General features: G+C 37.2%; 1 protein-coding gene across 1 annotated transcript in view; it reads left to right on the top strand.

Moving 5' to 3' along the window:
• Nucleotides 1-13,848, top strand: part of LOC139457893 (scavenger receptor cysteine-rich domain-containing protein DMBT1-like) — a 59,640-nt gene extending 45,792 nt beyond the window's left edge. Inside the window, exons 5-6 of the mRNA XM_071239239.1 lie at nucleotides 12,900-13,066; nucleotides 13,699-13,848. Of these exons, the coding sequence (XP_071095340.1) occupies nucleotides 12,900-13,066; nucleotides 13,699-13,848 (317 nt within the window). The remainder of the gene's footprint in view (nucleotides 1-12,899; nucleotides 13,067-13,698) is intronic.
• Nucleotides 13,849-20,501: the final 6,653 nt, after the last annotated feature.

Below are 20,501 nucleotides of genomic sequence, written 5' to 3'. Positions count from 1 at the left end.
TTGTCTTTAGCCCTTCTTCACCGTCGGTTAATGGCGATGTACTTTCTTTTCCTTCTTTGCTCACGCTGATGTCCATTTTGTTGTGCCAACTTCACCTCAGTCACAGACTGTTCTCTTTGGTCAGCAATCAGAAACTGTTCTCCTGCGTCAGTTCTTGTTCAGCCTTCTTGTTCTGGTTTTTGGAAGTCTGGGTATGTTCTTCTGTCTTTCTCTGTACATAGGTGACCTCATGCTGTCAGAAGTAGGAAAATGGCAGAGATATTCCCCAGGAACTTCATCAGTGTGTCGTCTGAGTTTGACCAGTTCATCAGCATAAATACGTAGGATAGGCGTAGTCTCAGTTCTGGCACGATCAAAAAGCTTACTTCTAAAGGCATCAACATGATCGAGATAAGGAGCTGATTGGTGATTGTGGTCTGGGCCGATCTTTACTAGTCTGTCCACAACAGTCATAATGTTTCCCTTGCAAGTAGCCTCAGTACACATCCAGTAGACTGCATCATTTTTCTTTCTGTTCACTCTAAACTTGTAACCTCCATGATGATGAGCATATCTGCCTCCCCGAGGATGAGGTAGAAAGGAAACTGCCACTAGAACATTTGACATTTTGATTATGGACAACAGGCAAGACATTTTCCTTTTATATCTGTGTATATCCTTCTCTTCATTTGAGAAAGGCAAAATTTACTGATCTCTTTATCTCAGTGGTTTAAGATTCTTTACTCATGTGTAAGCTATACAACACTAATATTCCCACTTAAAAGCAGTGTTGGTTTTAGGCTTAATCATCTTTGACTTTCCCGTTGCTCAACGTTGGCCTACTCCGGGAGAGTGCTTGGACTAGTGATCACACAGATTAGGCAATCTGGGCTGACCAGTAACTAGACAATTTGGGTATGAATTGGTTTAGGAAATCAGACGATCTGGGTATACTTCGTTTTCAGACGTGTCACTCAGACAAATAAGAAGAAGAAGAAGAAGAAGATATTTTATTAAAGTGTCACACACATATAAATGTGTCTTGCCAGATTTGGCCTATGAGACACTACAATTCAATAAATGTATGTTAATTTTTTTTTTGATATTGGTTTAAAATATATAAAGGTAATAATGACAATTATCTATCATGTATGCTGAAAGGGTTTGAAATTGTTAATAAATAAGTTAGTAATGTACATAATTATATATAAGCAAGTGTTGACCTTCGTCGGTCAAACATTTTCGACACCATGGCAGCTAGGGATGTGATGTTATATTCATAATTCAGCAGGTGGATAACCTTTTGTAATGAAGATTTTCCCGGAAACGTGGGGTCAGTTGTATATATTTTGTTAAAATGATTATGCGGCAAATCCGAGTGGAAGGGTCAATCTGTGACAAAGTGAACCTCATCCTGGACTGCACGATTGTTACATAATTTGCAAATACGGTTCGCAAGGGGCATAACGGGACTCGAGTACCATCAGGTCTCTACTTCTAAAGTTAAGTTTCCACATCGTAATTTACTTAAGACAGAACACTTTGATCTATTCAAAACTTTAGTAATGTATGTTTCCGCGCTGAGTATGTGTTTGAATAGGCGGTATGTCCTCAGTTTGTTGCCGTTTATGTTATTTCTATCGTCCCACAATCCAGCTAACCAGTCACGATGATCTAAGGCAATGAGCCAATCTTTTACACACAAAAATTCAAAATCACTAATATTATTTACATCGGTAAAATGAAAATGAAATCCTGTGAGCATACCGATAATTCTGTTACTTAAAGATTTGCGGAAGTTACGTGACCATCTGCGAATGGCGGAAACTAATCTGTTGTCACTTATAGATTGAAGCTTACAGCAAAACCTTACAGTTTCGATTTTATGTTTGGTGGATGGTGAAGTCAAACCCATTTCACCCCGGACGGCTGGATTTGGCGTTTTCCCACCAACGGCGAGAAAGAAACGACAAACTCTTTCTTGCACTGCATTAACACAAGAAAACTCACTACTTCCCCATATTGCTTCACCGTAAGTGAGGATTGGTTGAACTAAGTTGTTGTAAAGGGTGTTAAAAACGTCTATGCCATTCCATCAGCGGAGTAAAATTTGCAGACTAAAATACTGTGCGCTCTATTAGCAGACTTGGCAGACTTGGCTATTTCTCTCGCTGTGAAGTTAAGATCGAGATTTTAATGCAGCCATATCCCATGATACTTGTAAGTATTACAATAGTCCATAACGTAACCATTAATGGCGAAGGCGAAATCTGATCCAAAGACTGATACTGGACGGTAATGGACAATTTTAGTTATTTTCGTATTAACGAGTAGTCGCCACCTTGAGCACCAGTTTGTCACACAGGCTAACATACGTTATAGGGCGTTAGTATCAGGGGCAATATGTGCAATGTCGTCCGCATAGAGGAGCAAACTCAACATCTGCCCATCAATATAATACCTGCATTTAGACTATTGATTTCGCTCGCAAAGTCATTGATATAAACGGAAAAAAGTGTCGGTGATAAACCACAGCCCTGTCTCATGCCAGCCGAAACAGGAAATGGGTCCGTTAGGTAGCCATTGATACGAACATGTGACCAAGTCCCATCATACATTGCCTGGACTGCCTCAACGAACTTTCCCTGGATCCACAGTTATATAAGTTTATACCAGAGACAGCCCCGATTGACTTTGCCAAATGCCTTTTTCATGTCAATGAAACACACATACGTCGATTGTTTGGAAAGCTTCCTGTTATTGATTATCGAGTAAAGACTAAATATGTGCTCCTGAGTTCGGCGTTTTGTACGAAAACCGTTTTGCTCATCAGCTAATACACACTTTCGTCTCACCAATGACTAAGTCGACAGTTCAGAATATCTGCGTATATCTTACACGGTACAGATAGCAATGAGATTCCCCTATATCCAAGTGGGTCACGGTGATCCATATTTGGTTTCTTAATCGGATTTATAACGCTTGATCGCCAAGTAGTTGGACAAACGTTGTTATTAAAACAATAAGAAATCAATTTTAAAAGAATGTCCATACAGTTTTTATTCTTAAGAGATTCAGCGGGTATTGAGTCGGTACCGATCGACTTGCCACTTGCTTCAATCTCTTGACGTGTTATCGGTGAATCTAGGTCAGTAGTGTCATACACAGGATTGTCTCTCGCGTAACGGTTGTTTACATCGTCGATGACATTTTCAAAGTGGGCCTGGTCAAATTGTGGCAAGTCCTCCTCTACAAAAAGAGAACTGTAATCGGGTTGCCATTTGTCAAGAACAACATTTTTGTCTGTACACACAACTTGTCTTCTTTTAACACTCCCAGGGGACGCTGGAATGCCTATCGTTACTAATGCCTATCTTACCTATAGCCTTCCAAAATGATCGAGAACCCTCGCCTTTAAATCTATCGAGCAGCTGCTGCCGTTCACGAAGTTGGTAGATGCGTTTAAATTTTCTCAAAAGCCTATCAAAGAATTTCCGTTTCATCACGTAAATCTCTTTTAGTTTCCTACCGTTAACCGTGGACTGATCCCGCAGCCAAATACGCTCTGTCGTGCACAGATAGTGCCTTTTCTTCTGAAGCTCATCACACAAGTATGTTTTGTATGTAGATTTAGCATTCGGGTTTCTCCTTACTGACTGTCGTGTTAAACACAAACTATCTAACTCATGCATAAAACTAACAAACTCGTCATACGCAGCGTCAACGTTATTTGAAACAGTCAAATCTCTCTCAATTTTATGAACAACGGCTGTTACTTTACCAATGATATCGTCTTGGGATAAAAACGAGTTGGTTATCTTACCAGCGTCGTATCGTTTGTGAGACATGGACGGAGTTTGCTGCTGCGCGAAGCATACGTGTACATCTGCAGACACAGAGGTAGGTACGGTCACGTTCCAGGTAAGTAATGAGTGGTCAGATAAAGTATCCGGCACGTTACATCCTGTAACTAACAACGATGACCGCGTGACGGCGAAATCTCTGAAAAAGTTAAGATGTTCATGAGTTGAACAAATAAGTCAGGTGTGACAGTTATCACAATCTCATCGGTTATAAAAATTTGATACATGCCGAGTGACACTCTTGATGGGTCAGTGATTAGACAAAACACGCTTCCTATTCAGTATGTACGTATAATTACATAGCTGTGTGTATGCATGGTACGTATGGCTGCATGTATGTATGTAAGTTATGTGTGTGCGTGCGTGTGTGTAAATGTATGTAAGCCTAGATTACAAAATAAATGCTTCGGTCGTTTGAAGGCAGAGGTATTCCCGGGAAAGAACCCTACTCTCGCAAAATCTTCTAAGAGCTAAATCTTCTCTCGCAGAATTATTTTTAAATAATGCGAGTTGAGCTGAGTAAGCTTAGCGATTATAGGCTGTTGTGTGAAAACAATGCTTCAGAAAGATCGACGTCCTGTTCCTTTGAACAAACTACAGATTACGGATTGAACGCCAGAAGTGTCTGTCCGGTTTCTTAATGATTAATTACTTTTGCTGGAGAATATGTTTCTTGTACAAGCGTTATAAAACATGTTAACATCAAAATATATGAATGTTGAAGCTAGGTTTCAGTTTTCCTTGATTTAGCAGGCCCATCATACCGAAAAACAGCCTAACTGTTTATATTACTAAATCCTGCTATGCTTTACATCTGACAAAGCTGTACATTACTATTATATAAGGCCTTAATCTTATCTTTATTTTAAACATATATCATATATCATTACCAGATCCTGATGTGCGTGTTTTGGCTACCACTCAGTTACCAAGATTGCTGGGATTAGATGGGCGATTGGGCGAGATGTCAGACATCTTCAGTGTGTTTGGGGACCATACTTTTAACTACTGCCCGTTTATTTGTGATAACTGATACCAGAAATCACGCATCCCAATTTAGACAACAAATTATGATGCATATGAATTCTAGTTGCTCAATACCATAGACTTTATGTTTTTTTTGTCAAGACTTCGAGTCAGACAAAACCAAAAGAACTTCGCTTGTCGCTTATTTGTTTATCACCGCCATTTCTCGCATGCTGTTTTTCCAGAAAGGCGTGGTCAATTAACTTATATCAGCTTTTGACGGATACAGCCAAACTTATTCCACTGCATTGGAACAAGTTTTCCCACTAACGAATGCATTCGGTTCCAAAACGGAAGCTATGCTACCAGTATGCCTTCATTTAAGACTCATTCAACACTTTTTATTCCAATAGACAGGAGGGCCTGAAAATGGAACATATATTTTGTTTTTTTTCATTAAAGGAATCTCTCACTGAGCCAGCTCCTGTAAGTGCAAGTCCAATAGCCCAACTCGAACTACAGAATTATGATATATAGTGTTATGATAACATCAGGATCATGTTGCAGGGTTCAAAATTAACAACACAAGTCCCTTGTTATGAGACTAGAAGAATTCAGAAAGGACTAGTGACATATTCCTTGTGGACGACCACTGTAACTATTAGGCTGGTGGAAACTCTGCAGAAAATCTTCATTGTAGACTATTGCAAAATAAAATTCAATGTGCCTGTCATCTAAGGTGATGAAATTCGCTGTGCGAGAAACCTGTGATTGTGGGTTCGAATCCCAGTTTGTCAGCATCACACCTAATTTCATTGGCTTCACCAAATACTATGACTGAAATACAAACTCACTCATATCATATTTCTTTGTGTATATACTATATGATATCGATCTCTGAATGCAATTGGGTTGGATATAGCTTTTGATCAGATGTATCTATTCTTGTTTATGTGACACGGTTTCTTTTGAAACATGCTAATCGATCAGAAATTTGGGCAAGGAAATGGAATTTGTTGATATTATGATAATTATAAAGTGACAAATCCCTTTCCATATCTAATAGAAATCTCTGCATAAAGGAGAGTCGATTGTACAGATGTTCGCGAAAAGGTGGTCGTATCCTGCCCCACCAGTGGCACCAGTGGCAAGTTAACTGTTCACCTGAAAAAAATGGGAACATATGGTACAAGTCAAAATTGGGAATTGCATCGGACATCGTTTTTGTCACTGATACGTCAAATTTGGAAATGTCCTTCCACATGTCTACCATAAAGCTTTTTATAAGCTTGACTGAGGCCTCGAATATTGTGGTAAACTTGATGAAACACATTCTGAGCTAGAGTCGTATGATGCTCTTTAAAATCTTGGTAGAAAAAGCATGCTTGATTGTATCTCAAAAGTTGCGAAATGTAAACACCAGAGCTGCTGGAATATTGCTCGACATGAATGGAAAGTAAAAGTCATCCCTGTTGTCATACAGTCTTGTGGAGTGTGTTTTCTTACTCTGAATCTTCATGCATTGATGTAAATCTGAAACAGATGAGGCGGTCTCACTGGTCTCCTTTATTATTGTTCAGGTTGGTAAATCAGTAGAAGGGAATTGGCTGTTTGATTTATATTGAACGATATCAGATTATCGATATACCTGAAGCAACATCTCATTTTGTCCGGGTACGGTGATATACAGTACCCCCGTCATTTAGTCTGACTATGCAACCCTATTTTGTCGCCTATTACAACAATATGATCATCTATCAGATCGTCTTGACTTTGCACCGACAATTTGTTTAAGCAAGTGCAAGTCATATGAGGTAGAATCTCATTGTCATTAGGATGGAGACAGAAGGGACATAACTTGTAATCGCCGCTGGTGGCACTTTCCTCGGGAAGATGGAGGTGATTGTGTTTCTTAGTTTGTCAGCATCATGGCGATTCTGGTGTTTTGTTTTATCTATTTGATAAACATCTAAGAGCTACATCCTTTCGAGCTTTCCTCCCACATCTAGTGAGTGGGCAAGTGAGTATGGTTTTACGCTGTTTTTAGCAATATACCAGCAATATCACGTCGGGGGACACCAGCAATGGGCTTCAAATATTTTACCCATGTGGGGAATCGAACCCAGGTCTTCAGCGTGACCAGCGAACGCCAGCGAGCTACCCCACCGCCCCCTCCCACTTAAAACTGACATGCTGTAATAAATTACTTCAACACTGGACCAAGAGCGAAGGCTATGGAAATGTCCGAGCTATCTTCAAGTCAGGTTGAAACCGGTTTTGGAGATGAATTGGTCTAATCAGGTTTTTGTTGCAAATCATTAACTAACTGGTGGTCTACCCTGTCCGGTATGGTCCCTTACATCGAGGATATGTTGTCAATAGGCTGAGGATGTTTAGTGGATCCTGCTTCCAGTGTCCTGGTAGCAGCTAGAGAGCATCTAGGAGTAGACCATGTAGACCATGTGTTGGAAAAGTTCAGCAAAAAGGAAATAGTCAAATATTTGCTACCTAAAAAAACAAACTCAGAACTATTATTATTGTCTATTTGGCATTAAGTATGGCTATCCCTGAAATGAATTGTGTGATTGTACAAATGTTGTGAGCAATGAACATATTCATGTTGATTGTCACAGGGCCTGAAAAAACACATGCTATGTACAAGTGACAGTCGGCATATGAGCACTAACACACATGTTCATATTTTCACAATTCATGATTACACCAAAAGGGATACATGTCAAAATAATAAAACCTTTATCATCTTAGCCTAAAACAAAACGAATCTGAATCCAAGAAATTGTTAATAGCAAGAGCAGTGACACATGTCATCTGAAGCTGATGACCCCAAATGTGTCACTACCATCCAATTCGCTCTTTTCTGTATGCCGAATTTGCCAAAGCAAATACCTTTGATAGTTTGACAATATAGTTAAGGTGTAATGATGTTTAAAATGTTAATAAGATCAACCTGTCACTTTATTATCTCCCAATAGGTTCCAATATTTTAGTAGCTGTTATTTCACAGCATAATCACTGGATTCAAATTGTCAACGACCATCAGTAGTTCACCGATGAATTCTCAAAATATCTGAAATATTTTCCATGGATCAGTCAAGTTGGTCAAGAAGGTGTATGGACCTGTGGAATCCACCTTTTTTGGCAAGTTACCCCATCTCCTTCATAAAAGGTTCCAAAGCAATGCAAGATGGCCCCGTATCCACAAATAAGTAACGGTGACAATAATTAAACACTTACTCTCTCCTCTACACCACTCACATAAAAGAATAGTGTGTTATTCCAGGTACATTAAGTAATTGTCTACAATCTGAAAATATACTAGTATTCTTGTTTTTTTTTTTTTTGTTTAACGCCGCCCTCAGCAATATTCCAGCTATATGACGTTGGTCTGTAAAAAAAAGGAGTCTGGACCAGACAATCTAGTGATTGACATCATGCGCATCGATCCACGCAACTGGGATCGATGACATCTATCAACCAAGTCAGCGAGCCTGACCACCCGATCCCGTTAGTCGCCTTTTACAACAAGCATAGTTTTACGGCAAGTATTGGTTGCTAAAGACCTATTCTACCCCGGAATCTTCATGGGTCTACTAGTATTCAACAGACGAAGGAATTCTTTTGTACTAACTTAAGGTATCAAGAAACAAACAGAATGCTTAAACATTTTTTAAATTATAAGCCACAAAATTTCACGTAAGTCTGTTAATTTTCTGGAATCTGCTCCATGCTAAGTTTTAACTGGGCATAAATTTCATTGGTCTAAATAGTCCATGGCTGGCTACGTTAAACTCTTTTGATCTTTAGAAATAAGGTAGAAAAAGGCTCCATGGCACGTGACGATTTAAAGGTCAAGCAAAATATATACTTTGTCACTGAGTCCATGCCTACAATGTGTGTAAGGTTTTGGAAGTGTATCTGACAAAATGTATGGACATCAAAATACTTTCCTTTTTGTTAAGTAATATTTCCTTCAGTAACATGTTGTTTTCATTCAGAACATATAGCAAAACATTTCTATGTCCGTATTTTTGTCACTGCTGCCGGTGTCAGAAGATCACAATAAGTGACCCACTCATGGATTAATTGGTTGACGCTATGCTTTTGACATTGCTCACGGTTTTACTTTGTTCTAAAAACATATATGTAAATGGGTGGCTGCCTTCACGGCTGATTGAACAAAGATGTTTTGCCAAATGGATGGGCCAAGGCAGGACACATCCAACTTTACACAACCTGCAAAGTAATGTTTTGACTATTGCTCAAAGTATGTTATAAAAATTATTCAAAACATTTAATCTTTTAAATTTGTTAATGGTGGTAGAAAATCTAAACCTCATCAGGACTACATCATTTGGTATACCAGAAGTTGTTCTTATTCTGATGTCCGTCAATGCTGTTACAGGTTATTACATTTTAAGACATCCGTTATTCATGTTTTTACAATTGCAATAAATGTTTCAACACTCATCTGAAATGTCCGTTTCTGTTTAGGACACATGTCTCAAAGAAACATTTTAGCAGTTGAGTCAATGCACTGCATGGATTTTTATCCCCCGCCGGGCCAGAATGGCCGAAGGGGCATTATGTCGTGGCGCAGTCCGTCTGTCTGTCTGTCCGTCCGTCTGTCCGTCCCACAGAGGGTACTAAGCTTGTGAAATAACCTCCTCCTACGGTTTCCAGAGAATATCCCTGAAACTCTACACACAAGATGTCGACATGTTGATGATACGCATATCACAGCCCCGTTTCATTTCGACAAATTTTGACAGAGTTACTGCCCCTGTTTAACGGAGCTTCATTTGCTTAATTGTGAGAGAGGTACTAAGCTTGTGAAAACAACTCCTCCTCCAGCTTTTAGTGTATATCCCTGACACTCTACACACAAGATGTCGACATGTTGATGATACGCATATTGCAGTCCGGTTTCATTTCGACAATTTGTGACAGACTTACTGCCCCTGTTTTACGGAGCTTCATTTGCCTAATTGTGAGAGAGGGTACTAAGCTTGTGAAATCAACTCCTCCTACAGTTAAAATGTGCACATGGTTAATATATCCATATCACAGTCACGTTTCATTTGTTTTCATGTTGAGACAGTTACTGCCCTTGGTTTTATGAAGCTCAATTTGCACAACTGTGAGAGAGGGTACTGTTTTTGTGATGTAAACTCCTACGTGTTTCAGGGAATGTCCTGAAAAACACATGCCGCTCTACACAGAACATGTGTTATTGATACATATATCGCAATCGTTATAAATTTGATATATTTTAACAGAGTTACTACCCTGGTTTATGATCCTCATTTTTGTCAACTGATATAGGTACAACTTTGTCTCAGGTAACAACCATTATAAAACAATGCCATTTAGTCTCTCTTGTGAAAATGTCACAATATCTAAATATAGTTAGTTTACTTGTCTAAGGCTTTTGTGGGTGAGCTACATCCTTATGGCATTCAGACTGGATTACTCCCAACAAAATGTTCTGCACAATTTGTTTCAAATGCAGTGCCATCTACTGTTGTTATTTCATAAAATACAAAGAAAATATAAACTCGTTTTAAAAATTCATGCGGGGGATGTTGTGCTCTCAAAGCACTCTTGTATTCAAATGTTTTAAAAAGGTCCAAGAATTAAAGTGGCGACCTGGACCTCATTTAGTCTACAGACCACACTATCAATATATTATTGATATATATTTTCAAGGTCTCAGTGACCATTTTCAATGTTTTTCTTATATTTTGTACATATTTGGTGGTGAAGATGATTTAGGAACCTGTATAATTGATTTTTATGATGACTATTTAAATTAAAGAAACCTGAATTTCAATTTAGGAAATGAAAACGTAAATGTTTCCGTTATGGTGATGTCAACCCAGTGTGTTACATACAATTCCCTCTCGTTAGTAGATTGTAGTAGTATCTACAGTAAACTACGGTTATAACGAACTCGAAGGGACCACTAATTTGTGTTCGTTGTAGCCGTGGTTCGTTATATGCATATATACAGCATAACTACAGCAAATAGTCGGGACAAAAAAGTAAGTTCGTTATATCCGTCAGTTCGTTATAAGCGTGTTCGTTTTAACCGTAGTTTACTGTACCTTCACAAATTTTGAGAGGTACATTACTAGGCATTCTAGAAACTAAGCTGTAATGCTGATATTAAATTCCCTGGTTATATCCAGATGTGATTTGGCGTAAGTGTGCAACAATTTAGAATCAGAATCAGCATTTAGTGTCAAAAGTTAACCAGGTCATAAACGGTACCTTTGTTACTTTGTTTAACATCACAAATACCAGTATGGTGCTTATCGAGGTTCATATTGAATCGAAATAAGCAGATCCTTGCACTAAGGGATGCAACTCTGCGAAACTACACCTAGTGCCATAGGTCACCTGTTCTTCCATTTTTATAACTGTGTAATTATTGCAAAAGGTTATTCCTGGTCACTGCTAACAACATACATCTTATTGACTGTTCAGAGTTCCTTAATTGGTGAAGTAACTGATAAATTGTTGTTTAATTTCCGTCGAGTAAATTGACAGATTTTAGATATGACAGACATACTTTTTTGGGGGAGATGAGCAGTTATTTCTAAACATATTTAAGCAAAGAGTGTTGGATTGTGCAACACAGGATTGGCATTCAGATGTGGAACAAAAGAAAGTGCTTGTTTTTTATTCCTCATTTAAATCTTTGTTAGAATGTGAAAAATATGTGGTTTGTATAAATGTAACTAAATTTAGAAGAGCGTTGTTAAAATTCAGAAGTGGTTTTAATTCATTTGGAATCCAGAATGTTAGAAAAGGTAAATGTGTTAAAGAGGATAAAGAAGCAATTTGTTTTTTTTTGTAATGTTCTTGAGAATGAAAATCATATTATATTTCAATGTCCTAGGTATGAAGATAGCCGTAAAGTTTTTCTATAGGAGTTGAGAAAAAAGAATAAATCATTTGTTACTATAAATATGTTGTGTACATCAGATCAAAGTGAGATTTTATATTATTTCTCCAGATTTCTATATATCATTTTTAGTATCAGAGGGGATGTCTAGTATTTTTATAGTTATCACTATTTGAAATGTTTCAGGGTTCACTGTACTAAGAAAAGAAAACAACTAACATGAAGCGTCTGGAAAATCTTAGTTTGTCAGATTTACATAACATTTTATATAATCCCACCACTGTCAGTATGCTAACTGTTTCTATATTTATATTGAGGTTTATTTGCTAATAGAGCGCATCCAAAATATATTGTAACTATGGGTTATGTGGCCTTCTTTACTGAATAAAATTCTGTCTGTCTGTCTTAACTTACTGAGTAACTTGTGGTTCTGGTTGATGATTTCAACATTTGATGACGTGTTGCAATGAATAAAATATGTATGTATTATTTATACTTATTTTTGCGTTTTTAATTTTTGCGATTGAGTCTCGTTCGAAAAACTCGCAATAATAAAACGGTCGCAAGAAATTCCCTGTTTACAGTATATGTTTACTTTAGTTACAGAGGAGATAGTATCAGTAAACTTTTTTTCTTTGGTGATATAAGGACAAATCCTTTCAGCAAAAGTTACATTACCTTTCAACATTTACATTAAGCTTAAACTTTAGTTATGCATTGATTAGCAGAGAAAGATATCTTTCCACATTTTAAAGTGATGTTGTTACCTTTTGGATTAACTTTTTAACCTTTCCCTTATTCACAAACAACTGTCATTTTCTTGGATTTCAGTTTCTTGGATTTCTGTAATTTCTTGACCTAAGGCAATACTTTGCTAACAAGACATACACACAAGAGAACCGTGAAGATTCCGGGGAAGAATAGGTCTTCAGCAACCCATGCTTGCCGTAAAAGGTGACTATGCTTGTCGTAAAAGGCGACTAACGGGATCAGGTGGTCAGGCTCGCTGACTTGGTTGATGTTCATGATATTAATCACTGGATTGTCTGGTTCAGACTCGTTTATTAACAGACCGCCGACATATAGCTGGAATATTGCTTAGTGCCGCGTTAAACAAGAAACAAACAAAACCATACACACAAGTCTTATTGTATCTACTTCAGGATGTGGAGGGCGCTACACTGGCTCGTCTGGCTCTATCTCCTCACCTAACTATCCTGGCAATTACAACTATAACCTGTTCTGTACCTACATCATTGACTCCGGAGAAACATTGATCACGCTCGTGTTTGAAGAGTTCATTACGCAGTCAGGATACGATGTTGTCAAGGTATGTATAGTTGTTATTTTGTTAAGACGTATACAAGATAGCGTGCGCTGTTTCTATAAGTCAATCAGAACCAAGAAGGAATAGAGCATGGAAGTATAATTGTACCAGTAGTGGTCAGTGACCTTGTCGATTTCACAGCTCGTGTGTTGATAGTGGTGTTAAGCACACCACACGGAGGTCCATTTAAAAGATACCAAGAACTTGAGCTAAATGCAAAGTACCAGAGTCCTCAAATATTTTGTTCTGTCCCGTTTGCTTGAGATTGTCACGTAGAATTTGGAAGATGCATTGTGCGCTTTTTTCCACCTTTACTGGAATAATTTTCGCCCGTTTTTTCGAGTATTGCTTCATCCATATGGTTAGAGAACCGCTTCATTGACATCTTGACAGATAGCCAGCTGACGACATAAACAATCGAGTTATCACCTATGTATTACAATCGGATATGCTCTGTTTAGTTAGCTAAACTACATTAAATATATAGGTGTTCAGTTTCGAGTGTCAATTGTCACTGGAACTCAATCTTAGTTTTTAAAACATTGAAGTTAAAATCAGTCAGTCATATGTAATGTAAGTATGGCATATTGGGGTGTCGGCAAAATGGGACTCACCCCTTCATTTATAAACTGCAGGTGTATGACGCCTCCAACAACCTCCTTGTCCATCTAAGTGGAAATAGAGGGGGCTACACTGTCCAGTCAGCCGTCTACTACCGTGTTGTGTTTACTACGGATAGTTGGACTGTCATGAAGGGATTTAAGGCTGTATGGACAGGTATGTAGATATGTACTTATCTTATATCTCGTTTACTTTTTACTTTGTTGCATGTCTTTTCATCATCACCTTGCAGCTGATGCTCGTTTCTTCACTGTACAAAAAGTCCAGCTATACACGCTTGTAAATGCTTTGTATTGATGAGATATACACAGCAAAACAACTTTGTAAAAATGATGTTTACGTACTAAATTGTTTTTCTTTGTATATGTTGGAGAAGAGAGATTATTGCCATGTATTGTTATATAATTGTTCTGTATGTCCAAGATGCAGTGTTTCTGAGTCACCCAATGTTGAGTTGTACGTATTGGAAAAGGGGAAACAGGGGAAAATGAAGATGTTTAAATAGATGCTCTTTGGAACACAAAATTAATTCTAGACATATTGAAATGTTACTGATATTTTTTTACTCGTAATATTAGATGTCAGTATTTCGGTTATGAAAATGATTTAAACCACAAGAATATATATATATATATATATACAAGAATTAGGTAAATGTTCACTCGGTGTACATGTAATATGTAATAAAATAATAAAGTCCACGTTAGTCCATCATATTCTTTATATCAGTTTCAGACATAGTGCTTTCGCTGCCTCATGACAGCTCTTCAGTGCAACTGACAATGACGTCATAAATTACAACTGTGACGTCATAATGTATTTACACACTCCAGCGACGACAACAAGTAATTTTACAAATGTAGGGTGACATTTGAATTAAATATACAGTATTTGTAAAGTAACAGTGCAACATTTACGATTGAAATGACAAATCTAATAACACTCTAGAGTTCAATTTGGGTTTCATCAATTGGATAAACATTTGTCCTTTTTCCAGTCTCAGCTGCTTGTTACTTGTACACAAATTTATAAAACGGAAAAATAGTAAATTTCCCGTTTCTGCAATCATCAATGTGTTTGCTGACACCTAAGCATCGAACATCAGGGTTTCTTATCTGCTGTTTGTGTACAGTGACTCTATCTTTTAATTCCAGGCCGGTTTCACCGATGTAGTTTTCGCCGCATCCCGAACATGTCATAACATATACCACATCTTTGCTGCGGCAGTTCATGTCGGCTTTCACATTGAAACCCTTGCCGTACCTTACACGCATGGGCAACGCGTTACGCAAACCGTGTGCACCCCGTTGGTCACTCGTGTAGAGCCCGTCCGCCACGCGTGTGATACCCGTGTGCAACGCGTTGAACACGGGTGTGCACCCCGTTCGTCACTCGTGTGCACATTCGTGTCACACTCATTAGAGGGGGAACAAACTTCTGACCAAAGGAGGATCCATGTTTAGCTGAACCTGGAGGTTCTTACAAGGAGATAACCTTTTGATTTCCTGACGAAAAATGTTAATACACATTTGATTATATGTACTTGCTGATGTTTCATGTGATTTTGTTGGAAAATATGAGTACTGTTGTGGCTTCCACGTGATGTTTTGCGATGGTGTTAAGAGAATACATGATCCTGTTAAATGTTATTGCTGTTCAAATGCTTTTTTTTGTGATTTGACATTAAACGTCTGTAGTACGACTTTCAGTGATCATGTTTATGAGGTTTGGTGGAGCATTGTTTTTATTGGACTCTCATTACTCTATGATGATTGGGTGTCTTTGTGACGCTGGGAAAGGGCAGCATTTAATTAATAAGAGTAGGTTATATCATGGAGGATACACTTGAGGTGGGGGTTCTACTAATTACCGTACCACAGGAAGAGACCTGTAGATGTGAGCGCGGGGTTGTGTGTAAGATGACCGTTGCATAATGGCCGCCAGGAGAGGTAAACATTGAGCTAAAGCAGTGTTGTTGTTTATGGGCTTGTTGAATAAATTCCCATCGCTGCTGTCCATATATCTTCTACTTGATCCTTGATACATCATTCTAGCATTTACAATATATATTTATATATGTACATTCATGGTTTACTAGTCAGATCTTTTTGAGTATTTGTCAATTGTGTTGAGCTTACAAGCAATAACTGTAATTTGTGGTGACATATATATATAAAACGTCTCATTTAAAACATGAAGTAAGTACGATAGTAAATAATAATATTCAAATCGCATTAAAATACAATGATAACAAGATGCATATGTAACCCCTAAAAGCTGTGTTCCACATCCATAGCCAGGAGGAAAGCTGCTGACTAAACAAAAGGAAGAAGCTTGCCCTTACATATATGTAGAGACATCATCTGAATATGACTATATATGCAAATGTTACGATACTGTACCTATCTTCACGAATTATTAAAAAATGGGCATAAAGTTCACGGAGACGAAGGCTATAGATACAATACTATATTTCATTTTTTAGATGATAAAGTACATCATTTGATAATAAATTAAGTTATTGATATCTAAAAACCGATTTGCCATATTAATAAACATTTCATGATAAAACAGAATCAAATGTGTGTTATAAATTCATTCTCTAGTATCCATAAATGAATTATTAATATCATATAACGAATAAATAGTAAAAAAGCGCCCTATATATTGTTCTTTGTGGATTGTATTAAAGGGGCACTGATCTAACGCCATTCCCCGGACTGGTTGTTGCCTTTGTTATTGTTTTTTCCCCCGTGAGTACCCGAATGATACGCAACGCAACTGAGCGTGACCAGAGACTGGGCTACCGTCTGCAAGGACAGCTAAATAAACTTGGAGGCTGGAGGCAATATTTGTTTTACGCATTTTTGCATAAACACTGATTGGTTAACTGTGATCTATAAAGATTCGACAAAGGGCGCATGTTAAATAATTTCTTCAGCCTAAACAAACAGACAAAAAGAACGGCGGAGCTCATCGGAAGTCGTCATTTGGAAATACCCCAGATGGTTATAGTTTAATACTAAAAACAGTATCCATGCAGTGAAAGCATTTTCGGATTTCGGATTGTGTAATACGATTACTTCTCCCTTGTTGTCATACACGTTTTCTCGTATAACCCTACACTTGTGTATTTGTCGTCATTCACTTGATGCTCAGTTAATGAATTTATTACAGGTACAATTAGTAGTAGCACCACTTAGATTACCTGACAAAGGTTTTCATTTGGCATTTATTGTGTCTGGGGTAATTATTCATTCTAAATCCAGGTTTGAAGTGAGGTTATGTAATATGCACGTGGCAGCCCTGCAAGAGATGAATGATCAGTTGATTTACTTTTTTTTGTAAATCAACAGATCGTTCCTAGTCATCAAAGGATTAACAGAAAATACGTTGATTGATTAATCACTGTTATCTTGCACAGTGGATATGTCAAAAGTGAGTGTTTACATGTCTAGGTTTACTAAAACTAAGGGAATACACTCATATCATGGCGTGAAGTGCCGATGTAAAAACAACATACAATTTGTTCAAAGGGTTAACTGATAATACGTTGATTGGTTGCTCATTGTTATCAAACTCAATGGATTTTTTAGGAACCGTCGACGTAATAAAAATAGTTGTCACGTGGCCTTTCTCAGCCGACCCTTGAGACTTGACACCCGAAACGATATATATCTTTTAGAATATTTGATAGTTACAGAGACACGTGAGACAAGTAGACACATGTTAGTTACAGAGACAAGTTGTAATTATGGTATTTGCATTTTGTTTTCCTTCATTTGAACCGATTCGTCCTTGTTTTTCTACGTCTTGGTTGGGAAATTCTTCAATGCGCGATAGACGTTGTTTTCACAGGTCATTTCCTCTGTAAGCGTGTATAGATTACCGTAAATTTGTAAAATGTGATTCTCTGAGGCAATTTTTAAAATGTGTAAATATTTCAGTCATTTTGACTAAAAAATCTGTCTAGATTGATTAAGACGATCAAAAGGGCCTACAAACATCACAACAGATTATTATGTAGGATTAGAAGCCAAACAACATAGAAATGTACTTTTCAACGTAACATTTTCAGTCTCTTGGTGATTGGAATTCTTTATCATAATAATACAGATGGAAATGTTTTTCAGTCACTTTGTAAAATAACTGAATATTTAGACGTTTAATAAATATGTTACACATTTTGACAGTAAAAAAATATACACACTATAAAAAAAGCAATGCTCAGGTGAAATATTTACTTTGTGTTGCAAGTCAAAATAGTGTAAACGAAAATCGCAAAATTACCAAGCAAGTGACTTATCAAAACTTCGTCACCATTACCGATGCTACCCACAAAGATACCTACATTTCCTTATTATCTCGAAAACTGTATTTCATTTTGTTGATCAATGTGACCATACGCTCTTATTACTACCGGTATCCATAAAAGTGACTAATGCGCTTACGAATGGCGCAACAGAGGGCGCGAGCTAGTCTAGATTTCTGCTCTACATCCGGGTACTCACTGGGAAAAAACAATAACAAAGGCAACAACCAGTCCCGGGGAATTGCGTTAGATCAGTGCCCATTTAAGTAACGCGATTGCATTACAGGTATAGTGTTAATTGCTAATCTTGTTTCTGCACCATCATCTTATAAAAAACTGTTTAAAAAAAGGCAACTTATAATTACCCAGGTAATAATACTTACCCGACCTGCGTTTATTTATATCTCTGTCATTATTATCGTTAACATGTGTATACTTTTAATTGTATATACTTATGCCATACATCATACTGATTAAGGAATGACACATCATCGTGAGATATATGTACTCCATACACATGCAGCACAACGGTGGTTTGATTCAATAGCACAGAAAATCGTTACCCCGAAATGGAACCGACATTTAACAGATCACTGTACAGTCCTAAACCGGACTAAATCCAGAGATTCGCCGATATACCACAATGCATATTGACAAACTGACAATGGATAATATCACAATCATTTTATGACATTGAAAACTTCCTTATTGATTTTGTCTCTGTAAACAGGGTTTTAAAATGTACCTAATTTATATCATGCATGAACGCGAAAATGTCCTTCCCTTGCAATGTATTCCTTGTTTTTTACACATTTGTTTCCAGGTATCTACATACAACGATAACGTTCACAATATCTATACACATAACCATAGAATGAAAAACACTTACATGGTCCATATCGGATTCACACATAGACTGTGATGCAAATTAATGAAATTGATACATGACTAATAAAAACATGGTTTCCATCCTCTACTAAATGAAAGTCACATTCATTACATATAGTTGTGTTACATAGAAGTTGTGAAGAGATATGCGAAATTTACACATTGCTTTAACTAATCGTTTGTCTCTGAGTACTGTTATGTATAATTCGGGTTGCAGAAGAGATTTTATATCAGCATAATGCACTAAACTGTGGTACCATGATTGAAAATAAATATCTCTTAAGCGTCTTCTAAATTCAGATAAAATCATGTTCTTTTCATCAACATCTTGGAATAACCACAAATACGCAAAACCGCTACTAAATAACATTTGCCTCACATACGATGCCCAATTGACTTTTTCGTTCTCATCTAATACTGTAAGCATAACATAACTTCGGAAAGGTTATCGACTTGCATTCATTCGCAAAAGCTTAATCCAGTAAATAATTACCATTATTTGCGTATTTCTAAACATAAAATGACGTCAAGTTACAACCAGAATAGCTTTGTTTGATGCAAATTTACCCACATTAAGAACACGTTTAAAATAGCATGGTTGTATCTTTCTAATTGAATCATAATATTTAATACCCCACATTTCTGAACCATACATCAATATTGCAGATATTTTACTGTCAAATATTTTACAAGCAGTCGAGAAATCTATAAATCTGTTATTACTAAACAAATGAAAAACTGGCCCTATTGCCTTCCGTGCTTGCAAGGCAAGGGTTTCACATGCTTTAGACCATATTAACCATGAGGAGAAGATTATTCCAAGATATTTATAGTACGTTACCGTCTTTATCTTCACATTATCCAGTGTCCATGCTTCATACGTATACAATAACATTTAAGATTTACACACAATCCCCATTTCAAACAATATATATTCAGCTGTCTATGCTAGCCCCGAACAGTATACGAGAAAAGTACAATGTTATCGGCAAATAAGAGTAACATCAGATCTTGAATATTTTGGGTAACAAATATACCATGATAGCAATACATTTCCAAAACAAGCTCATTAATAAAGAATATAAATAAGACAGGGCTCAAAACGTAGCCTTGTCTTACCTCACTAGTGTGGTTAAAAAAAGAAGTTTTAAAGCAACCAATCTTTAGACCTGCTTTTACAGATGCATACATACTTTTTAACAAATTGTACATTTTACCATGGCATTCTTTTTGTAAGAGTAAATATACCATTTTCTTCCTGTCAACATAATCAAATGCCTTTCTAAAATCAATTAATGAACAATAAAATCAGCCTTTTGGCTTACAGGGATGTTTGGAATATAATGCATGCAGCATAAAGATATGAACAGTGGTAGAATATTGAGAACGAGAACCTGCTTGGGATTCTGAAATAAGCTCATTTACCGCTGTCCAAATTCTAAGGCGGTTTTCTAGAAAAGACGTAAAAACCTTCCCTAATATGTTCATAAGAGAAATGCCCCGTTGGTATTTAGGATCCATTTTAACTCCACTTTTGTATAATGGTATTATCATCCCTAGATTCCACACCTCAGGAAACACCCCGCTATCAAGAACTTTGTTAAATAACTAGACTAG

This window comes from Haliotis cracherodii, unplaced genomic scaffold (genome assembly GCF_022045235.1).
Source record: "Haliotis cracherodii isolate W230 unplaced genomic scaffold, xgHalCrac1.p SCAF_12, whole genome shotgun sequence".
Taxonomy (NCBI): domain Eukaryota; kingdom Metazoa; phylum Mollusca; class Gastropoda; order Lepetellida; family Haliotidae; genus Haliotis; species Haliotis cracherodii.
Note: the sequence above shows the minus strand (reverse complement) of the source record. Positions and strands in the feature narration are given on the sequence as shown.